This window comes from Haliotis rufescens, unplaced genomic scaffold, assembly GCF_023055435.1.
Source record: "Haliotis rufescens isolate VD_foot unplaced genomic scaffold, xgHalRufe1.0.p SCAF_59, whole genome shotgun sequence".
NCBI classification, from domain to species: domain Eukaryota; kingdom Metazoa; phylum Mollusca; class Gastropoda; order Lepetellida; family Haliotidae; genus Haliotis; species Haliotis rufescens.
This window is the reverse complement of record NW_025964323.1, coordinates 1,068,985-1,093,185: the sequence shown is the minus strand read 5'-3', so window position 1 is coordinate 1,093,185 and position 24,201 is coordinate 1,068,985. Positions and strand designations below refer to the sequence as shown.

At 42.4% G+C, this 24,201-nt stretch overlaps 2 protein-coding genes across 2 annotated transcripts; one reads left to right on the top strand and one right to left on the bottom strand.

Moving 5' to 3' along the window:
- Positions 1-1,127: 1,127 nt before the first annotated feature.
- LOC124142781 (hercynylcysteine sulfoxide lyase-like) lies at positions 1,128-16,404 on the top strand. The gene is made up of 9 exons (XM_046511439.2): positions 1,128-1,225; positions 5,832-5,972; positions 6,276-6,418; positions 7,731-7,847; positions 9,273-9,386; positions 10,820-10,972; positions 12,807-13,015; positions 14,216-14,374; positions 15,520-16,404. The coding sequence occupies exons 2-9, from the start codon at positions 5,833-5,835 to the stop codon at positions 15,736-15,738; spliced, it is 1,254 nt and encodes a 417-aa protein (XP_046367395.2). The 5' UTR covers positions 1,128-1,225; position 5,832; the 3' UTR covers positions 15,739-16,404.
- An 802-nt stretch (positions 16,405-17,206) lies between these two features.
- LOC124142860 (beta-microseminoprotein-like) lies at positions 17,207-20,355 on the bottom strand. The gene is made up of 3 exons (XM_046511545.2): positions 20,155-20,355; positions 18,582-18,702; positions 17,207-17,421 (listed from the first exon to the last, which is right to left on the bottom strand). The coding sequence occupies exons 1-3, from the start codon at positions 20,336-20,338 to the stop codon at positions 17,286-17,288; spliced, it is 441 nt and encodes a 146-aa protein (XP_046367501.2). The 5' UTR covers positions 20,339-20,355; the 3' UTR covers positions 17,207-17,285.
- Between the last annotated feature and the right edge of the window lie 3,846 nt (positions 20,356-24,201).

Here is a 24,201-nt window from a genome sequence, read left to right as displayed (position 1 = left end):
AATCAGTTGCAAAGCCCTACGAAACGAAATATGTCGCTAGACGCTGAACTGAAAGTAATCATTACTTTGCGATACTTGGCGACAGGTAAGATGCAGCTTTGCAATGGCGACGATCTGGGGAGTTTTCCTATACGTTAAGAGTTCGTTGACTCTTAGGAGAACTTTGTGCGGATGTTCATGAAGGTTTGGAATCCAGTAGAAAGTCTTCAGGTCAGGTCATGTGTAGATTTCTTCATCAGTTAACATACTGGCCATTGATGTGGCATCATATGATATGTCGCTTATACCTTGATCTTTGATCAAGCAATACTGGAGTAATGCTTCCAAATAATGGTTATGCTTTTTGAGGCCTGTCAGTGCGAACAACTATAAACTGATCATGTAGGGCAGCCAGATTGGGACAGAATGAGTTTATTCCAAATCTGTCTCCTCCCTTTCGGTTTGCGCATTCAACCAATGGCAACACTACAACCGACTTAACCTACTCGATAAGACATTCAACAGATTTATCTTCTCTGTTTGCCCATTTCTCGACAGCATCCATTGTGATATTTAAGTTCTGATCCCAATTTGTAGGAGGTTGCTCACGATGTTTTGGTCCATAACAAGGCAGTACATACAGTAGAAATCTCAATTCCATGTCAACTTTGAGACAAACTGGGTACCACCCTTTGGCCTCCAGGTCTGAACTTTTCACAAAAGGCGGTTTCTTCCTCTGTGTAGCTTTCCACGCATACAATTTAAAAAAACAACAACAAAAAAACAAAACAAAAAACGCGAACACCCACAATAACACCACAGACAAACTGTACAAGAAGGCGCTAAAACAACAACCTACATGATCAAAAAGCAAAAGGCAAAATTGTAGTCTGTTTAGGGACTACTTTCACAATGGCCAAACAACATCTATCATAATCTTGTTCTATTTCAAATGCCATTTGAATCCAAAGAAATATATGTTCCATTAATTTTCTTTTTTTTATAATGCTACAACTCTATAAGTTGTGCATTGTCAACGAATTATTTTTTGTGCTGTTCACTGCCTTATACGTTCGCGCGTAGGAATATTTAATGGATGAGTAAATATTAAGAGTAATAAAAGCGAGCTCCTAACATCAGTTACCAGATGTAGACAAGCCGAAGCTTCAGGCTTCGATATTGGATGTTGTGTTTTTGATTGTTAATATTGCTGACTTCACTGTTGGAACAAAATTGCCTGTTGAAGGTAGGTCGAGATTGTTAACCAGTATTTAGTGACAGTGAACATTCATGTATAGACTTTTAAGGATATGGGGGCACGGATGGCCCAGTCGTCTAAGGCGCCGCGATTCGCTGTGCAGAGTTACGCGTGAAACCTATGATTGTTGGTTCGAATCCCGGTTATGTTTCTCAGCACCATTCCCGTGCTCGTGGGTTTCACCGAAGTGGTAAACGTTAGACGTGCATCACTTGGGAATTTCCTCCCACATTAAGCTGACAGGCCGCGATATAACTGGAATACTGTTAAAAGCGGTGTTAAACCCAACCCACTCACTCACTCACTCACTTTTAAGGATACATTGTTCAAGAGTCCGAGCGACATGTACATAGTCATTGAACATTTAATATAATCAGGTGAAGTTGGCATATTTTATTTTTGTATCGAGAAGAATTACCAAATGCAGGCGTTGCTATCGCTAACAGCTAGAAACATATATATTTGCAGGTTTAGAGCTGCAGACAGTGTTTCGTAGTTCACTCGATAACAATATACCATGAGAGATATGACAAGAGAAATTTTAGAACAGTTTATTAAGTGAGTTTGAATCAATTTAAGCTTCCTTGAAACGCCAGTTTAATCGGACCTGCTTTTGCGGTCCCCATCCATCGTCCGCCCGCCTATTCCGTCTAGCAATCCATGAGACTGTCGTAAATCTTTGACTGCCTAAGCGGCAACAACAACAGTTAAAAGCTACATCTATAATTTCAAATCCACATAAAACAACAACATTTTTCAAAGCCATTGCATGGAAATGTTTTAATTTTCATTCTTTAACCAAAATAATATCAAATGAATATTACCAGTAAAAGATTCTATGTCAGCTGATTGAAATTAGGACGTCAACATCATCACACGTTTACTTCATTGTTTGTGACCCTCTAAAATAATATAATTTGATGAAATAAGTACAAAATATTTATGCAATTTCATTGTCAAACTTGGTTTGGCATAATTTTCGACCTACGCATTCTAGCCGTCAATACCGAACTCGGCTGCATTCGGCGATGTTCTGTATTTGGTGCCACACCCACGGATACAAGTTAAAACGGAGCAGCGCAAAACGCGCAATTTCGCGCAATATTTAAGTAACACATTTCACAGAGTAAAATCAGAAACACAAGTTTCAAAATTTATGACGACTATCTGTTTATCTTATTCCTTTACGAAAATGTGAACGTGCATACACTGTAAAGAAATATGTTTAGAATTGTGTCCAAAGTGCCTGGAATTTGTTTTAAATCGTTTCAGAAACCCAACACTGTCCGACAACCAGTTTGTACAAGCATTTAACCAAAGGTATATCAGGTCCAAACTATCTGTACAAGCGTCAGCACCTAGTTCGTTGAGATTGATTGGAGGCGTGTCAGGAGCATGTGCGCCGTCTCCAACGGCCACAACTCCATACCTGTGGCGCAGGCACTTCAACGGTGTGACTTCAGCTAGGGGGCGGTCGGGTAGCCTAGTGGTTAAAGCGTTCGCTCGTCACGCCGAAGATCCGGGTTCGATTCCCGACATGGGTACAATGTGTGAAGCCCATTTCTGGTGTCCCCCGCCGTGATATTGCTGGAATATTGCTAAAAGCGGCGTAAAACCATACTCACTCACTCAGCTGACGGACTGGTGATGGCATCTGACGTACAATCACAGATTAACACAAACATCAGGCATTTCTCCGTGACCTATTACAATCCATATTTGATATTCCTTGTGTTACAGGGTCTGTGGTATGCATCACAATGACGCAGTGACAATTACTTCCTAGTACCTGAAGGGTACACCTAGAAATAATATCATTTCAGCAAAAAGGTTTATTCTATGGGACCGCCTCCTTGGTCTAATGGTAGAGCGTCCGCCCGAAAAGCGGAATGTCTTGGGTTCGATCCCCGGCCGCGTCATACCGAAAGACGTTAAAAGATGGTACTTGTTGTTACCCTGTCTGGCAATCGGCATTGAGGGGCTAAAACAAGGTCGGCTCGGAGTCAGTATGCTGTGTCTGAGTGAGGTATTCATATTAAACTGCGGCATGGTATCTCAGTGTGCTAGCACTATGAATCGGCATCAGTCCGGACTAGTACAAGCTGCCACACACACACGTGCATGCACATCGCTATATAAGTGCAATAATCTTGGACGCGACGTTAAACCCCATTTCACCTCACCTCACCCGTTTATTCTATGAACTCTATGAAGACCGCCTCTGAGGTCTTGTGGAAAGAGAGACTTCCAAATGAGTGTCATATGGCGTTATTGTTTAGTTTCATCTCACAATTATTTAAGCCTTTAGATTATGAGTGTAGCACGTAATGGTCTCATTATATCGATGTGTACGTTCGAACTGAAACATGGCATCTAAGTCAATAATGTCCTTTGCTATTACGTGCGGGCCTAAATTAAGGGACGCAACTCTACACGCTGAATTGTGGCGTTTGAGGTGCCTGGCTCGCATAGCTCAAAAGCATTATTCTCAATGTGAGGTAATCACAAAATGGAAACAAACAAAATGGCTAACAATCATCACATCATGATACTTGAAGGTCAACTCACAGACAAATGACTTAATTATTTCCATGTCTATCTCCACGGCATGAGGCGGGAAGGTCAATTCACAGCCAAATGACTATTGATTTCCATGTTTATCTTCACAGCGTGAGGCTGGAAGGTCAACTCACAGCCAAAGGACTAATGATTTCCATGTTTATCTCCACAGCATGAGGCTGGAAGGTCAACGCACTGCCAAATGACTAATGATTGCCATGTTTATCTTCACAGCATGAGGCTGGAAGGTCAACTCACAGCCAAATGACTAATGATTTCCATGTTTATCTCCTCAGCTTGAGGCTGGAAGGTCAACTCACAGCCAAAGGACTAATGATTGCCATGTTTATCTTCACATCATGAGGCTGGAAGGTCAACTCACAGCCAAATGACTAATGATTTCCATGTTTATCTCCACAGCATGAGGCTGGAAGGTCAACGCACAGCCAAATGACTAATGATTGCCATGTTTATCTTCACAGCATGAGGCTGGAAGGTCAACGCACAGCCAAATGACTAATGATTTCCATGTTTATCTCCACAGCTTGAGGCTGGAAGGTCAACTCACAGCCAAAGGACTAATGATTGCCATGTTTATCTTCACATCATGAGGCTGGAAGGTCAACTCACAGCCAAATGACTAATGATTTCCATGTTTATCTCCACAGCATGAGGCTGGAAGGTCAACGCACAGCCAAATGACTAATGATTGCCATGTTTATCTTCACAGCATGAGGCTGGAAGGTCAACGCACAGCCAAATGACTAATGATTTCCATGTTTATCTCCACATCATGAGGCTGGAAGGTCAACTCACAGCCAAATGACTAATGATTTCCATGTTTATCTCCACAGCATGAGGCTGGAAGGTCAACTCACAGCCAAATGACTAATGATTTCCATGTTTATCTTCACAGCATGAGGCTGGAAGGTCAACGCACAGCCAAATGACTAATGATTGCCATGTTTATCTTCACGGCATGGGGCTGGAAGGTCAACTCACAGCCAAAGGACTAATGATTGCCATGTTTATCTTCACAGCATGAGGCTGGAAGGTCAACTCACAGCCAAATGACTAATGATTTCCATGTTTATCTTCACATCATGAGGCCTGAAAGTCAACTCACACCCAAATGACTAATGATTTCCATGTTGATCTCCACAGCATGAGGCTGGAAGGTCAACTCACAGCCAAATGACTAATGATTTCCATGTTTATCTCCACAGCATGAGGCTGGAAGGTCAACTCACAGCCAAAGGACTAATGATTTCCATGTTGATCTCCACAGCATGAGGCTGGAAGGTCAACTCACAGCCAAATGACTAATGATTGCCATGTTTATCTTCACAGCATGAGGCTGGAAGGTCAACTCACAGCCAAATGACTAATGATTTCCATGTTTATCTTCACATCATGAGGCTGGAAGGTCAACTCACAGCCAAATGACTAATGATTGCCATGTTTATCTCCACAGCATGAGGCTGGAAGGTCAACTCACAGCCAAATGACTAATGATTGCCATGTTTATCTTCACAGCATGAGGCGGGAAGGTCAATTCACAGCCAAATGACTAATGATTGCTATGTTTATCTTCACATCATGAGGCTGGAAGGTCAACTCACAGCCAAATGACTAATGATTTCCATGTTTATCTTCACATCATGAGGCCTGAAAGTCAACTCACAGCCAAATGACTAATGATTTCCATGTTTATCTTCACAGCATGAGGCTGGAAGGTCAACTCACAGCCAAATGACTAATGATTGCCATGTTTATCTTCACATCATGAGGCTGGAAGGTCAACTCACAGCCAAATGACTAATGATTGCCATGTTTATCTTCACATCATGAGGCTGGAAGGTCAACTCACAGCCAAATGACTAATGATTTCCATGTTTATCTTCACATCATGAGGCCTGAAAGTCAACTCACAGCCAAATGACTAATGATTTCCATGTTTATCTTCACATCATGAGGCCTGAAAGTCAACTCACAGCCAAATGACTCATGATAATTATCCATGCTTATTCCACAGCATGAAACTGGAAAATCTGCATGAAGCCGTGGAGTTCGGGGCTAAGATGAGAGAAGAGTTTTCTCTGCAGAAAGGAGAGACATTTCTCAATAATGGATCATTTGGTGCAGTTCCTAACTGTGTTCAAGAGGTGCAACGAAGGTAAACGGGTTACTGGTTGTGGATTTTAGAGAGATATGGTCGACATGTTATCCAATTTTGTAAGTGTACCTGATTGAAAATGGTAATTTTCGATGTTTTTAAATATCAATACAGTCAAGTCTTGTTAATCCGACACTCGTTAATCCGACAATCGGCTTTATCCGACACAAATAATGGGAACCGATTTAATCAGTGCTATTTAGACCCGTTAATCTGACAGTCTCGCAGATGTATGTTGCATCGTGGTTTCCGTGGCATATGACATCTCCTTTGACATCAATACATATGTATTGGTGACTTCAGATTCCGCGAAGAGATAGAGAGACATCCTGATGACTGGTACCGGAGGAGTGTCTACAAGTATTGGCATGAATCACAGAAGGCAGTAGCTGACTTCATGCACTGCGATCCCCAGGATCTGGTGTGTGTGCAAAATGCGACTACAGGTAACACTTGTGTTGATTCCATCATCACTTTGATCTTGCAATAGAGCTCATGTCATACTCATTCACTCATAGTTTAGTGATATGTATCAAGCAGATAGTGGTTCAATTGTTTCCGAATTATCTCACTCTCTGATAAATCTAGATTCTCGTATAGGGTGGGTTCGAATCCCGATTCACCCTGATTATGTTGTAGGTTTTTCGGCACTGTATGCGGGCTCGTGGGTTTCACCAAAGCGGTAAATGTCTAAGACGTGCATCACTTCAGGTTTTCTCCCACATCAAGGTGATCATGACACGTCGTAATAAATTACAACTTGAATACTGTTCAAAGCAGTGCTGAACCCAACTAAAAACCCAAACTGAAGCAGCATTGTGTGCTGCATATTTCTACATTTTGTTATTCTGATAAATTGATTAAAAGTGGTCCTGTGGTCTATGGCGCCGCAATTGTTGCTCGATATTAATGTCCGTTCGTTGCGTCCCCCGATCCAAGCTTGTCGATGCCAGGATTCACTGATCGTGGGTTCGAATCTCTCATTTATGTAACCGTGTACCATACCCCTGCTCGATGATTTCACTGGGGCCTTCTTTGTATCAGTTGGTTTACGGATATTCTTCTTACAAGCTTTGGTCGCCGGTAGAAATAGGAAGAAGTTCAATCACAGTAGTATATAATATAATATTGAGTTGGACAGGCTAAAATAAGTGCATTACCTTGTTCAGCATAAAAGACAGAGGTTTGATTTTTTTAAACTGATAAAAAGTAATATATGCATGTAAAACAATATGAACTTGTTGGTGTGGTTGCATGTGAACCTCTGAACAGCAGGAGAAGTTTCGCAATGTTGCTCGCGGAGAGTTCTTGAATGGGTGACAGTGTTCGCCAGCTTGGGTTTTCAATGTTCCAAGGGCTTCGGGCCTGCTCCATTCTGAAGCCCATGTAGCATACGTGGTGTCTCCTTGGTCAAGTGACATTTTTCGGAATATGCCTCTGTAACGCATCACTGAATGGGTACCCGGTAGGATGAGATAGTTATGTGACTGTTAACCTTCTAGAACCTCAAATGCAGCTCGGGTTGTTAGCCCGAATTCTTACAAACGTAAAATTTACATAATAATACCACAGCTGCATGAATAAACTGACCACCCGTTAAAGTATGCTATGAACTGCAACACCGCAACAATATACATATTTGGAGTTCCTTGAAAACATGCAGGAAGTATTTCCAACATAACGTACATGTTGACACAAGTGACATTTGACACATGTGGTCATTATTGCAACATGACAAACTGATACATCTGACCACAGGTTTGAACACAGTGCTGAAGTGCTGCCCTTACAAACCAGGGGATATTCTGATGTACACCACGCTGACGTTCAGGCCGATAGCTTATACTTGCCAGGCCACAGCGGACCTCTATGAAGGTAAGCTGGAGATATTCTGATGTACACCACGCTGACGTTCAGGCCTATAGCTTATACTTGCCAGGCCACAGCGGACCTCTATGAAGGTAAGCTGGAGATATTCTGATGTACACCACGCTGACGTTCAGGCCTATAGAATATACTTGCCAGGCTACAGCGGACCACTATGAAGGTAAGCTGGAGATATTCTGATGTACACCACGCTGACGTTCAGGCCCAAAACTTATACTTGCCAGGCCACAGCGGACCTCTATGAAGGTAAGCTGGAGATATTCTGATGTACACCACGCTGACGTTCAGGCCTATATCTTATACTTGCCATGCCACAGCGGACCTCTATGAAGGTAAGCTGGAGATATTCTGATGTACACCACGCTGACGTTCAGGCCTATATCTTATACTTGCCAGGCCACAGCGGACCTCTATGAAGGTAAGCTGGAGATATTCTGATGTACACCACGCTGACGTTCAGGCCCATAGCTTATACTTGCCAGGTCACAGCGGACCCTTATGAAGGTAAGCTGGAGATATTCTGATGTACACCACGCTGACGTTCAGGCCTATTGCTTATACTTGCCATGCCAGGCCACAGCAGATCTCTATGAAGGTAAGCTGGAGATATTCCGAGGTACACCACGCTGACGTTCAGGCCTATAGCTTATACTTGCCAGGCCACAGGTCCGGGCTGATGCCGATTCTAAAGTGCTAGCCCGCTAAGATACCACGCAGCAGTTTAACATGAATACCCCACTCGGACACAGTATACTAACCCCGAGCCGACCAGTCCTTGTTTTAGTCCCTTAATGCTGAGCGCCAGACAGGGTAACAACAAGTACCATCGTTTAACGTCATTTGGTATGACGCGGCCGGAGTTCGAACCCCGGACCTTTCGCTCTCCGGGCGGACGCTCTACTACTAGACCACGGAGGCGGTTAAACAAGGGGAAGTAGTGGAGGACAGGGAATGATTCATCGTACAAGGGAGGGTCAAAGAATCTCCCACATTTGAAAAAGCAATCTGCAATCTGAAAAGGAAAAACATACTATAGTGTATTTGTAACAATATGTTTACTAATTTACTTTGAAAAGTTTCCTTCTTGGGTAGACGGTGAAGGCCATGTTCCACAATGGCACACATCAGTGGAAGAATCATAGTTGCTTAGTTTACTCGTAGATAAACGACCTCTTGTAGTCTAATATGTTTGCTTGTTTAACGCCACGCTCGGCAATATTCCAGGGATGTCCGTAGATAATCGAGTCCGAGCCAGACAAAACAGTGGCTTCTATTATGAGCATCGGTCTGTAATCACCTCATGTGATAAACATCAAGTGAAACAAAGATGTTGTTGTATGAGTAACATGTTTACGTCCGACAAATACATGCACCATTGCCTCATATTCATTGATTGTATTTTGTAAAATTCAGGAGTCAAAACATTTGAGATGGAGATTAAATTTCCGATATCAAGTGACGATGAGATTTGTGAGAAATATGAAGACTTCTTCAAATCTAACCCCAACACCAAAATCGCTATCCTGGGTGAGTAAATAGTTGGTTCCAATTGACCCACAACAAGACTAATGGTTTCTTGAATTACATCTTTACAAATAAAACATAATTTGCATGAACATTCAAGAGCATATGATCCAAGGCTGATTAATTACCACCAGTACCAATACCTGTCTCTCCGTGACGATTCAAGTACGGAATAGTTGGTTGATTGGTTGGTTTGTTGTTTAACGCCGCACTCAGCAATATTCCAGCTATATGGCGGCGGTCTGTAAATAATCGAGTCTGGACCAGACAATCCAGTGATTAATATCACGAGCATCGATCCACGCAATTGGGATCGATGACATGCATCAACCAATTCAGCGAGTCTGACCACCCGATCCCGTTAGTCGCCTTTTACGACAAGCATAGTCACCTTTTACTGCAAGCATGGGTTGCTGAAGACCTATTCTACCCCGGATCTTCACGGAAGTACGGAATAGGCCCCCAAGAACAATATGCTTGTGTCTCTGAGAAGATATCCGGAAATATAGACCATAAATGGTACAATATGCTTCGTGAAGATTCCAGTGCAGAATATGTTCCCTGTACCAAATGCGTGTGTCTGCCTGACATACCCGGTGCGCACTAGGCCCCTATTACCGTATGATTGTATCTTCGCGAAGATGTTTTGGCCCGAAAAGAACCCAGTCACATTGGGGGAATGGATAGAGACACTACAATGTATAACCATTGTTTGTGTGTGTATCCTTGTACACCGTCGCCCGTGCTACAAACAACCGTAACGTGTGGCCAAAACGCAACACATCTCTTCGTGAAGACGGTTGGGCCACAAAAGAACCCCTGATGTTTCTAGGGAGACGATAGAGACGTTACGATGCATAGCCATTGTTTGTGTGTTTGGGTGTCATTGTACACTGTTCGCTGTACATCGATCTATTAACAATCGACCCGTGAAGATTCCGGGGTAGAAGAGGTCTTCAGCAACCCATGCTTGCCGTAAAAGGTGATTATGCTTGTCGTAAAAGGCGACTAACGGGATCGGGTGGTCAGGCTCGCTGACTCGGTTTATGCATGTCATCGTAGCCCAATTGCGTGGATCGATGCTCGTGATATTAATCACTGGATTGTCTGGTCCAGACTCGTTTATTTACAGACCGCCGTCATATAGCTGAAATATTGCTGAGTGCGGCGTTAAACAACAAACCAAACCAAATCTATTAACAATCGTTATGTATGGCCAACATGCAACACCGACCGACGTAAAATATCTGACGTGAAATTTAATTCACTCGTTGATAATCAACTCATATTCAATTTGAACAGACACATGCACACAAACGTATGCCTGTACAAGCTGGCATCTTCATCAGCTGCAACACGAAAATCATGATTGTGCTGGATAACGTTGATGAATTGTCTTATGTTTGTATTGACCACGACCTGTCATTGTATGTTAGATGCCATCACCAGTCCGTCAGCTGTTGTCATGCCGTTGAAGCGCCTCGTCACTCTGTGTCACAGGTATGGAGTTTTGGCCATTGTAGACGGCGCACATGCTCCTGGTTTGCTTCCAGTCAATCTCACCGAACTCGGCGCCGATGCTTTTATAGGTAATTTTGATCTGATATACATTTGTTTACATAAACTGTACAAACTTGTTTTTAAGCAGTGTTTAATTCCGAAACGACTTACAAAACATTCCAGGCACTTTGAACACAATTCAAAACATAGTCCTTTACAGTGTATGCAGGTTAAATGAATAAATAACTTCCAATAGGTAACTACACTCTTCAAAAAATGAAACGCACAGGTAGATGTTTAGTAAATTTATTGTACCTAATAAAGTCGATATATTTAATTTCATATCATAGATACAAATATGAAATATTGGAGCTCGATAGTCACATGTTGTCGTTGTACAAAGGCATATAAAACTGTTCATTGTCTTCTCATATAAGGTCACAAGGTTGCGCGGTCTCATGTGACCGCCCCGGGTAGCAATCACGGCTCTGCATCACCTCGGCACTGACTGGATACGTGTATGATTTCTGTCCTGCGGAATTCTGCGCCATTCTGCGCCATTCTGCTTGTAACGCGTTGGCCAGTTTTGAGCTGTCTGCGGCGTGTTCTGACGTTGAGGAACACGTCGATCGGGTTCATCCCAGAGGTGTTCAATTGGGTTGAGATCTGGAGATCTCGACGGCCAGGGCAAGGCGTTGATGTTGGCATTATGTAGGTAGTCTACCGTGACACGAGCTGTGTGCGGTGGAGCATTGTCCTGTTGAAACAGCTCCCTCTGGCGGCCAATGTTTGGAAGAAGGTGAGGTCGAAGAATTTGATTCATGTAGCGATTTGCTTTCAAATTTCCCTGAACCACAACCAGGTAAGATCTCGTGGTGTAGGATATGGCACGATACACCATGACATTACTGCCACCGAATTTGTCGAATTCCCGAACACAATGTCGGGCAAAACGCTCATTTCGACGACGATAAACACGTTGTCTTCCATCTCGTCGGTGTATAGGAAATCTTGATTCATCGCTCAACCACACTCGTCTCCAGTTTCTGAAATTCTAAGGCTGTAAGGTATGGCACCAACGCAAGCGTCGCTGTCGATGGATCTGTTGCAATACAGGGACGATAACTAGTCTTCCAGCCTCTCAAAGATGGTTCCTGACAGTCTGGTAGGACATCCTCCTCAAACCAGGGATGCGTCCTGCAGTCTCCGAAGCTGTGGCATTGCTATGACGTAGGTGGAACAGTCGAATGTAGCGATCCTGTGCAGGGGTGGTAACACTTGGTCGGCCAGTTCTCTGACGGTCAGCAGTGAAATTAAACTGTGTGTATAGGTCACAAAGGCGGCAAATGGTGCTGTGGTGGACATTGAAGTGGCGTGCAACAGAAGACTGCAATTCCCCTCTTTGGATACGTCCTATGGCGAGTCTCGGCATTTTCGAACTTGAAAAATGTTGACCATTGAATGACAAATTATTGGCTCATGCTTGACTTTTCATTGCCACTACCACGAGGTACGAATGCCATAACTTGCATCTACATGTTGCCTTACTGCTTTCCTTCATGCCATTGTTTAACAAGTGTGAAAACAATGCCGTTTAAGACAGTGCAAATCGACAATGCCTGCGTTTTGACGCACCGTTTGTCGAATATCAGGCTACCAACATTTTCCAATAACATATTCAGGTTAATGAATTACATACTACCTGAGCGTTTCTTTTTTTGAAGAGTTTATGTAGTTATTATAATACGTAACTTGTGTTTCTAATTTTACTCTGTGAAACGTGTTACATAAATCATATAATCCCTACCCTCACCCATGGCCCCTACTCTAGTCCTAACTCCTACCCCTAACCCGGGGGGTAAACAAGGGAACATGTCGCATATATGGTTTCTTGCGTTAGACTTCTCGGTATCTCTGAAACAGGTAGTTTCCACAAATGGATGTTCACTCCCAAAGGCTGTGCGATTCTGTACGTGAAGCGAGAACATCATGCCTGGGTTCACCCGCTTGTCACATCTTGGAACCACGGGCTATCTCTGGAAAAAAGGTTCTTCATCATTGCTACTGAAGATCAGACCCCCTTCATTACTGCCAAATATGCAGTGGAGTTCTACCAGCGGATTGGAGGCATGGTAATTGGCACTCACTCGTCTTGGTGGCTGGATGGCTAGTGGCTTGGTATTGTTATCATTGACAGAGGATAGATTTGTGTTGTCGTAAGAGCCGACAAACGGGATCGGGTGGTCAGGCTCGCTGACTTGGTTGATGCATGTTATCGTATCCCAATTACGTGGATCGATGCTCATGAGGTCAATCACTGGAATGTCTGGTCGACCTGGTATTTACAGACCGCCGCCATATAGCTAGACTATTGTTGAGTGCGGCGTTTAACAAACAAACAATAACTACAGTAAACTACGGTTATAACGAACTGAAAAGGGACCACTAATTGTAATTCGTTATATACGTTGTTCGTTATAAGCATATGTACAGTATCTATACAGCAAATGGACGGGACCAAGAAATAGTTCGTTATATCCGTCAGTTCGTTATATGCGTTTTCGTTATAAACGTAGTTTACTGTAGTTCCTTTCATTTCGAAAAGGTCAATAAATTAAAAGCGACAAAACCCTTTCCACGGTCATAAGAAATATATGTTAAAAGCAGAGTCCATTGTACGATTCCGTCCATAACTACCATATGTTCCCATGTGTTTTCAGGTGAACAATTGACTTGCCTTTGCATGTGTTTGTGAAGTGTGTAAACGGTGGGGCAGGATACGCTCGCCTTTTCGCGAGCACCTGGTATTATTACTATGTCATAGTGATTCATAAACACATACTCATAATTTAGTTGGAATTGTACAATCAACTCTGCTTTATGCAGAGATTTCTTTTGGATATGGAAAGGGTTTTGTCGCTTTATTATTATCATGTTGAGCGGGTTTATGAATCGCTATCAAAAAGTGTTGATACCAGGTGTTCCAGAAAAGAAATGAATGGCAGAGTACGAGTATACCCCTAAACGTTGTGAGAATATCCGCAAAAGAAATTGATATCATACAAAAAGAATTCTTTTCAGGCACTGCAACCCTTTTGGTTTAGGTTTTGTTTACAGAACGGTTATGGATACTTTCAATCAAAATGGGAATGCTTACATTGTTTTATTACTTTTTGAGCGGAAAAGATTAGATGTAAGTGAAGTGTGTTGAATTTGTAATAATTATTATTTATCCTAAAACAAATTACCATGCTTTGTGCCGCTCCTCATGTGTTTGATTGCAAAACTTCGAGAGTCATCTTCGACCTACTCCTGACATGGAACTGTTTCAGGATAAGATCATCAGCTACACATCCAAGCTCGCTTCGGAGGCACATGAGTACATTCTCAAGAAGCTCAGAGCAGAGCCATTGCAGATACCTCAGAGTATGGAGTCTCCCACCATGAGGGTGATCCGACTGCCAGACTTGTCTCAGTACCCCTGCACACTGGTATGTCGGAATACTTTGCCACGTGAAACATACAGTTATTACACGTCTATCATTAGATGTTACATCTTAGGTCTGATTCTATTTTGTGGTTGTATCGCCCCTTTAATATATTGGCCGCCTTCCTTATTTGGAGTTGAATAAAGGAAGAACGCCAGGAGCCAAATCCTTTATTTCTTCAATTGAGATTCAGGGAGTCAAATGATAACTGCACCATTAAGGACGTCTTCTTCTTTTACTAACTTGGGAAGTAACGTGCGCTTTTCTCAATTTCGCACACGGGGTTGCACTATACTATTTTGGTGAAAAAAAAAGTTTGAAGAAATAAGAAAAGTGCTTACCCCATAAAATTGTAAATAAGTTTGAGACTACAAAATAAAGTCCTATTTGGGGTGGGATAGGGTGGGGTTGGGGGGGGGGGGGGGGGGGGCAGGTTGTAAAGGTAAATATATGATAATAGCTGGGAAAATATGGGCTTGGGTTGGGGTGAATGGGGGGGGGGGGTCAGGAGTGGCAGGCTTGGAGTCAGGCAAGTCCTATAGTGGGCGACTACGACAGTTTCCCGGCCAGATGATGCGCTTCTCATTGTTCTTCAGAACGAGCTTGGCTGCGGCATTCCCCATAACACCAGGTGTCGCAGCCATGTCACTGTTCCAGAGGAAGTCAGAAAGGTCCTTGAAGGAGCTCAGCTCGTGCGTCTATTAAGGACCACCTTTTGTATTAATGGTTAACGCCACGCCCTGATAAACCAATCAGTGGAAAGTATTTGGCAATGGAATAGTCAATGGTATAATAGTGATTTATAGTGAGATAGCGCTTCCATGAAATTGCACCATAATGCTTTGACGACTATTGTGACATCATCGGTTAACATGACGTCACGCTCAAATGACATCACTAACCCCTAAATCCAGTTAGCTGTACCTTTGTCTTTAATACACAGGTTGATACTGTTTACATACTGAAAATGTTGGAAGAATTCTTTTGGATGATACACAGAATCATAATATCAACATTATCAATATGTCAACATTCGTCGATAGAAGTTTTAAACTCGACAAGCGGAGATACATTTTTATCAACTCGTGTTGATATATTTCATACCAAAACGCACGAGGGTGTAATTCTCTATGTTATTGAAATTACAGGAAGGATCGATCGCCTTCCACACGGACATACGCTACAAGTACAACATCCAGTGTGCCATCGAGTTGATTCAGGGTCACCTTCATCTTCGCATCAGTACCCAGGTGTACAACACGCTGGAGGAGTACAAGCGCCTGGCTGACTGTCTCCTAGAAGTCATCCAAGCTGACAAGAATTACAAAACGAGCTCCACCAGACCGCTGACAGACCGAATATATTAACTGGTCTATTGTCTAAACGGTTTAAGCAGTTGCATTTTCAAAATAAGAGTTGCACCCTCGTGTTATTGTAAATATTCATTACATTGACAAAATATGCCCGAGAAAGAAACTTTGCCACCATATTGACTGACCCTATAGAAGGGGTATATATACAAGATATTTTGTGAACAACAAATAAAAAACAGATAGTCAAAACTATGAGTCTAAATATTGTTTGGGAAGAAAATCTTACAGCAATGTATTCTTGTGGCTTTTTATTGTTTTCGATAAAATCGGAATTTGAACGGACACTCTCAATGACGTATATTATACAATCAAGAAGTAAAACAGGCACTTTCAATATAATGTATTATATCCATATATTTGTGTACGGGTAACTTGGGTTTCGTCACTATAAGAGCGTGTACAAATTGTATATAGTGTATTCGAGTCAAGTTAATTAGTCTCAATACTTTAGGTCTTACAAAATTTCCTTCCAATTACGTAAAAGATCTCCTGATATAAATACATACTAAATGGACACGGGGGCCCAGTCTTCCAAGAGGCCCGTGAAAATAGGTCTTCAGCAACCCATGCTTGCCGTAAAAGGCAACTATGCTTGTCGTAAGAGGCGACTATGCTTGTCGTAAGAGGCGACCAACGGGATCGGGTGGTCAGACTCGCTGACTTGGTTGATGCATGTCATCGATCCCAACTGCGTGGATCGATGCTCATGATATATATCACTGGATTGTCTGGTCCAGACTCGATTACTCACAGACCGCCGTCATATAGCTGGGATATTGCTGAGTGCGGCGTTAAACAACAAACAATCAAACAAACAGTCTTTCAAGACGCGTTCCAGGATCTTAGGATTGTAGGTTCGATTCAGATTCTCCCTGGTATGATCCTTTGTCGTAAATGTCTTCAGAATGCCTCCAGCGCTTGAAGTTGTGCTGCCACATCAAGCTGAGACTCTTTGACATGCATCAACCAAGTCAGCGAGCCTGACCACCCGATCCCGTTTGTGACCTCTAACGACAAGCATAGGTTGCTGAAGTTCAATGCTGACAGGGAGCTTCACGGATGTAATTTGCTGCAATCCACATCACATCTTAGGTTTAAATCATGCAGGAAAGAAGCGGCGGTAAATAAATCGAATGCGACTCCATGGCATTCGGTGTTGTTTGCGTTTTTGTTTCCAAAAATTATACCACTTGCAGACTTTCGTACCTTGTGTTGCATTATTTCAATGAACAATGTCACTGATTTCGTATCGTTGTTTACATTTTTTGTAATCCTGATAAAATAAGCAATCAGTGAAATTATATTTGTTGACTTATTTATTGATTAGACATGACTTTAATGAAACAATAGCTTGCACATATGGAGGAAAAACTAGGAAACAGTATGTACAGTCTGCTACGTTGATGTGTGCGGTTCCAGCACCAGCGTTCACGGTTATATCTCCGTAAATGAAAAATAGATATTAAAGTCCGTTCTTTCATGAATCTCGTTTATACAGTAAACACGTATAGCGTGGGTAATAATCGCACATGATAGCTGTTCTATTGCTTGACAAGAGAGTTCCCGGAGAAGCAGTCTTTAGTTTCATCATCAGATTTCACAACCAGCATCTTGCATCCATCACCGACAACCTTACATCCATCTGGAGGCTGTACAACGCCCGCCTTGATGCCGAATCTGCAGTGAAAAATAACAACACAGGCTCAGATGACTACTTCCATGTTCCAACTAAAGGATATGTTTGATTGAATGTCAGCTTGAATCGAACAAAAGCTACTTTTGGACTTTATGCAACACATGCTCGTTGGAAAGCTCTGTTGTCAACTTATATCCCATTTTTTTTACCTTAGAATATTATTTTGTTCAATCAATCAATTAATTAATTTTGTTGTTGTTATCTCTGTTTGTGTTGTAAACATTTTAACTGAAAATATGTTCAGTGTTTCTGAACACCGTTGGTCGTAACTCAGTTTGGACGTTTGGAAATATACACTTTTGGTAAATATATCTAGTCGTACATGTATGTCATCTATTTTATTTTCAAATAAATATTCGTCTAGAGATTTTGGACCAAACGTCAGGTTGCCTCGACATCTTGGAGTTTAGGGGGTCGAAAGGAAATTGAATCAAATCCCTCTACCACAACCAAGGAACTCCCCTAAAACGGACATCCTGATGCTGTGGCACTGTCATATTGTTCCCACACCCTGCCACATCACGATGTCTTCACGGCGAATTCATTAATTTTGTTTTTTCCCCGTTAACCCTTTAAGCGTGCTCGCTGTATTGTTATCGTTGTATATTAATCCATCCTGTGTAAAAAAGCCCTGAAAAAGTAGCCCCGAAAATTCTGTTAAAATCAGTTAATAAAATAAGAAAGTTTAATGTCTTCAATTTCTTCCAATGCCTTTGAAAAATTGGGCACACTGTGTTCTGCCTGTAGAGAGCGGCAACTCGGTGTTGTGAGTGACCGAGTTGGGTTTAACGCCGCTTTGAACGGTATTCCAGTCATATCATGGCATGTCAGCTTAATGTGTGTGTGAAAACCCACGAGCACGGGTATGGTGCTGACAAACCTAGAAACAAAATCAGGGCGAAGCGGGATTCGAACCAGCGATCATAGGTTTCTTGCGCGCCCAAGGGACGCAACTCTGCACAGCGAATTGCGGCACCTTGGACTACTGGGCCACCCGTGGCCCCAGCAACTCTCTAGAACTATAGGTAAAATATAAACTGACTCACAATGATACGTCTAATTGGATATAAAGATTGCCTGTATGAAGACAGTGTTGTCTGTTGTAAACCATGTACACAATTATTTTATCGCCTGTACTTGCCCACAGCAGTGGAGACCATTCGCACCACAGTTGCACTCAATACAGTCGGCTGTTTTAATGTGAGATCCGACCTGCATCTTCAGCCCTTTGTACATGCAGAACTGGGAGACTGTTCCATATTCTGTGAAACGAGAAAAAAGGAATTGTGAAGTAACAAGTACGGTTGAAAGACAGACAGTAAATGAATGGACAGAGGGAGAACAGGTTGGCTGATATAGAGGTGTTGTTGATTGCAATTAAAAGCATTCAAAATACTGCGTTCATAGAAAAAGTGCGGGTGTCTTTTTCCAAACGTTTATTTTTTTCTAATGTGAAGGGGGCACGGGTGGCCCAGTCATCTAAGACGCCGCTATTCGGTGTGCAGAGTTGCGTCCCTTTGGCATGCCAGTTACCTATGATTGTGGGTTCGCATCCCTGTTCGCCCCAATTATGTTTCTAGGTTTGTCAGCACCATACCGTGCTCGTTGGTTTCACCGAAGTGGTAAACGTCTGAGACCTGCATCATTTCGGGCTTTCCTTCCACATTAAGCTGACATGCCGTGATATAAATGTAATACTGTTAAAAGCGGCGTTAAACCAAACTCACTAACACTCTAAAGTGAGTGGATGTTTCGAATTCAACATGTGGCAATTGTGTGACCTTTCCATATTCTGGGAAGCAACATAAGAAACAAATAAAAATAATGACATGTTTGGCATAACGCGCCTACTCATATCAGTTCTGAAGACATTCAATAGAGGAAGACAGGCATAAACGTTGAAGGAAACACGGCGCTGTCTGTGTAACTTAGCCATAGATGTGTTTGTTTGTTTGTTGCTTAACGCCGCACTCGGCAATATTCCAGCTATATGACGGCGGTCTGTAAATAATCGAGTCCGGACCGACAATTCAGTAACTGACATCATGAGCATCGATCCACGCAACTGGGATACGATGACATCCATCAACCAAGTCAGCGAGCCTGACTATCCGAACCCGTTAGTCGCCTCTTACGACAAGCAAAGGTTGCTGAAGACCAATTCTATCCCGGAATCTTCACGGGTCACTTAGCCATAGAGCGAAGGTGTGTGAGTGTCCTTTCCTTTTCCACAATGACTAGATGCTAAGGAAGTAACGACAATGTGTTTTACATCCTAGGCCCATGCTGTTTGTAATCTGTGAGCGCAAAATTGAATCTGTTACAAAATGCCCTGTGTGGAAAAATATATTTTTAAATCAAGAAGTTGTTTACATGTAAAACAATGTATGTATTGTGCTAATCATGATCAACTGATATGTAAACATGAGATGATTTGTAATGACGTTTCTGTAACTTTCACTTTTACAGCGACATTCAGTGAAGAGTTTCGTCCCTTAGTTGCCAGTTTCCGCTGATTCTTGGTGTCTCAGCATATGGATTCCACAAAAGTGGTGAAAACCTACGAACTCTGCTTCTAAATTTAAATGGTGAGATATGATTCAAATATGTCCATTGCGGAATTAACCGATAGCATTCTGTCAATTTTTTGAGAAGACAGATATGTTGGTGGAATATCAAACAACAAAGCCATAATAGATAGTGAACGGACTCACTGGACATTTCTGTGATGGGTTTACCAAACATACAGGACCCATGTGTTGATGCCACCAACCCAAGGAGTAAAAGTCCGTACACGTACATGTCGCAGTAGAGGTGGTGGAGACGTCTATCTGCTTCTGACAAACAGAACTGACGACTGTTATACTGATACCAAACTGTCTGTCTTCGTTGGGACATATACACGAATGTGACACATGCTCCGTCATGATAAGAAGCGGACTCTTTGTTATCTAGTTTTGCGTAAACACTATGTAGATTGTTCAGGGTACAAGGAAAGATAAATACTGTTATATGTTATGATAGTAGTCACCCTGGGGTAACACTAGGACAAGCGCCCACGTTTTAAACACTTCGCTTCCCTACCGACCTCTACAGCATGTACTCGCTCAATACTCCACACAAATAATTATTGGGGAACCATATTGGGCATTGGATCTGTCAGTCGTACCCGAGGTTGCCTACTCCTATCCCATAATGAACCGAAAATCACTGCATATTTTAACCCGACGACCATCTATTTATACATGGTCTGTATGGTTTCTTACTGTGTAACACACTACTTGTCAAGACAACCCAAAGTAACTTGATGTCTTTTATCAAGACAATCCACGATAACTTGATGTCATTCGTCAAGACGGACCAGGGTAACTTGATGTCATTCGTCAAGACAGTCCATGGTGTAACTTCTTGCTATTTATCAAGACAATCAGTGGGTCTATTGTCTCGGATCTATGCATAGACCTAAACATGAAACGACGCCGGTCTCATTGGTCTCCTGTTATCGTTCAGGTGGGTAAATCAGTGAAAGGGAATTGGCTATTTGATGGTCATTGAACGATATCCCACCATCAATATACCTGAAGCGCAAAGAAATCCATTCATATGTATAAAGAAACAGATCAACAAGAATAGAAGCATAAACTCAAATGTTTTGACATAATTGAATTGGTTGTTTTCTGAAAAGTTCAGCAATTCCTTGGAGTTTTTGAAATCCAGATAGTGTTATTGCCACTTGTCTCAAATAAATCTCAATCCATGTTCTGTATATATTGAAACACTTTGCAAAAGCATTCCAATTCCTCTTGAGTCTTTTTTTTTATCGGAAGACGTGATCTGGTGGTAATGCATTCGCTGGGGGTCGATCCTAGGCCACGTGATACCTAAAAGGCGTATAAAGTTTGTACTTGTTGTTACCCTGCCTGTCACCCGGCATTAGGAGGCTAATACAAGGACTGTATATGAGTGGGTTATTCATGTTATGCTGGTGGGCTGGCACTATAAAATCGACATTAATCCGAACTAGTACACGCAGACACACACATGGAGACACAAGCACGCAAGCACGCACGCACGCGCGCGTTCATGCACGTCGCTATATAGGTGCTATAATCTTGGACCGTTTTATCAAAAGATGCCATCATGCTTTCACTGATTGATTGAAATGGAAAACAATATCACTAAACTGTACTGCAGAAATAAATTGGGAAATCGTTAAATAACAACACACGATCAATAAGTAAGAAACAAATATTATTATTATTATATTGAAAACGTAGTATTTGGTTTACAGTCATAAAAGCCAATACGATGGGTGACATGTGTGGAAGTGTTTGAAGCTGGTAGGTAGTCGGTGTAATCAGATAGTTATCCCGTCCGCACTGGGAAAGGAGAAAAGACCCAGGTCAAGCAGTAGATAGCATCGAATCACTGTAGCACTGTCTCAGTGTCTACACACCTACTGGATCGGAGGTAACTTTAATGTACAAGGGGCCGTCGGGTAGCCTAGTGGTTAAAGCGTTCGCTCGTCACGCCGAAGACCCGCGTTCGAATCCCGACATGGGTAAAATATGTGATGACCATTTCTTGTGTCCCCGGCGTGATATTGCTGGACTATTGCTAAAAGCGGCGTAAAAACCATACTCACTCACTCACTCACTCACACTCTAATGTACACAGGGTAATAACTCTCAAGTACTCCGGCTTGTCGAGACCCGTGAAGATTCCGGGGTAGAATAGGTCTTCAGCAACCCATGCTTGCCGTAAAAGGTGACTAAGCTTGTCGTAAAAGGCGACTAACGGGATAGGGTGGTCAGGCTCGCTCACTTGGTTGATGCATGTCATCGATCCCAATTATGTGGATCGATGCTCATGATATTAATCACTGGATTGTCTGGTCCAGACTCGATTATTTACAGACCGCCGTCATATAGCTGAATATTGCTGAGCGCGGCGTTAAACAACCAACCAACCAATCAAAACCAAATCCAGCTGCTCGATATTTTACGAGAGCCTCGTTCATTTTGTTGCTACTAAGACTCATCAGAAATTACCTGCAATAGTCCACTACCACACAATGATGCATGGAGTGAATGCCCGAGTTGGATTCACCGCCGCTCACAAAATTAATTGATTTAGATCACGATTTGCCAGCTTGATGTGTGAGGAAACCGATGCCATTGCAAGACGTATACCACTTTGGTTAAATTCCCGAACACCGGTATGGCGGTGACAAACCACGAAAACTAATCCGGGAGAATCAGGATTCGAACCCATTGTGTTCTTGCACGCCTAAGAGACGCAACCCTGCAAAGTGAATTGCAGCATGTGTACCCTAGGTGCATGAAGATTGAAGTGAGGTGACAATTTGGAAGTAGGTGTAATTTTCAAATTTTTGTCGTCGTATCCCAAACGGCACTTTATAATTCCAGTTTACAAGTCCCATGCCAAGGTTCACCACCGCTTTGCATTTCTATTATATAACGTCGTTTTAATTACATGTGAAATGAAAATCCAAAGATACACCATTATTTAAGACTGAAATGAATACAGGCATGAGAAGTCGAGAACTGTGCTCTTTTGACAGGTACTAAGCATTCTGTTGCTATAGTGAGTGAGTGATTTTGGTTTTACGCCGCTTTTAGCAATATTCCAGCAATATCACGGCGGGGGACACCAGAAATTGGCTTCACACATTGTACCCATGTCGGGAATCGAACCCGGGTCTTTGGCGTGACGAGCGAACGTCTGTTGCTATAGGTATGCTTGATGCAAGCACAGGTGAGGTGGGGCGAAATGAGTTAACGTCGCGTTCAACATTATTACGCTTATAAATAACGGCATGTGTGTGTGTGTGTGTAAACATCGATGTAATTACACGGTATCATTTGCTTAATGTATACTTTACTTGTGGTAGAGCGTCCGCCCGGACAGCGGAAGGTCCGGGGTTCGATCCCCGGCCGCATAATACCAAAAGCCGTTAAAAGATGGTACTTGTTGTTACCCTGTCTGACGCTCGGCATTAGGGGCTAAAACAAGGACTGGTCGGCTCGGAGTCAGTATACTGTGTCTGAGTGGGGTATTCATGTTAAACTGCGGCATGGTATCTCAGTGTGCTAGCACTATAAATCGGCATCAGTCCGGACTAGTACAAGCAGCCACACACACGTGCATGCACGTCGCTATATAAGTGCAATAATCTTGGACGCGACGTTAAACCCCATTTCACCTATGATATAACACTGATCAGACAAATGACTAAATATTATGTTGATTTTCTCTATAACAACATTTCCATCTCGGGATAAGACACGTAGGCAAGAAGTAGGCATTCCCATTGGCACTAAGCGCGCTCTCCTTCTTACTGATCTGTTTCTTAGTGTATATGAATCAGAATTTGAAAACGAGGTAATTTGGTGAAGAGGTTTCACTTAAGCTTCATGTTTACCGATGATCTGATATCGTTCAATAACCATCAAACATTCAATTCCCTTCCAACGATTTACCCACATGAACTAGAAATAGAGGAGACCAGAGAGACATCTTCATCTGTTTCATATTTAGATCTATGCATAAAGATTCGGAGTGACAAAACACTCTCCACAAGACTGTAAGACAAGAGGGATGACTTCAACTTTCCAGTAGTCAACTTTCCCTTTATGTCGAGCAATATTCAAGCAGCTCCAGCCCTTTGTGTCTACATTTCATAACTTTTAACGTACAATCGAGCATCCTCTTTCTTTCAGGATTTCATAGATGGTCAT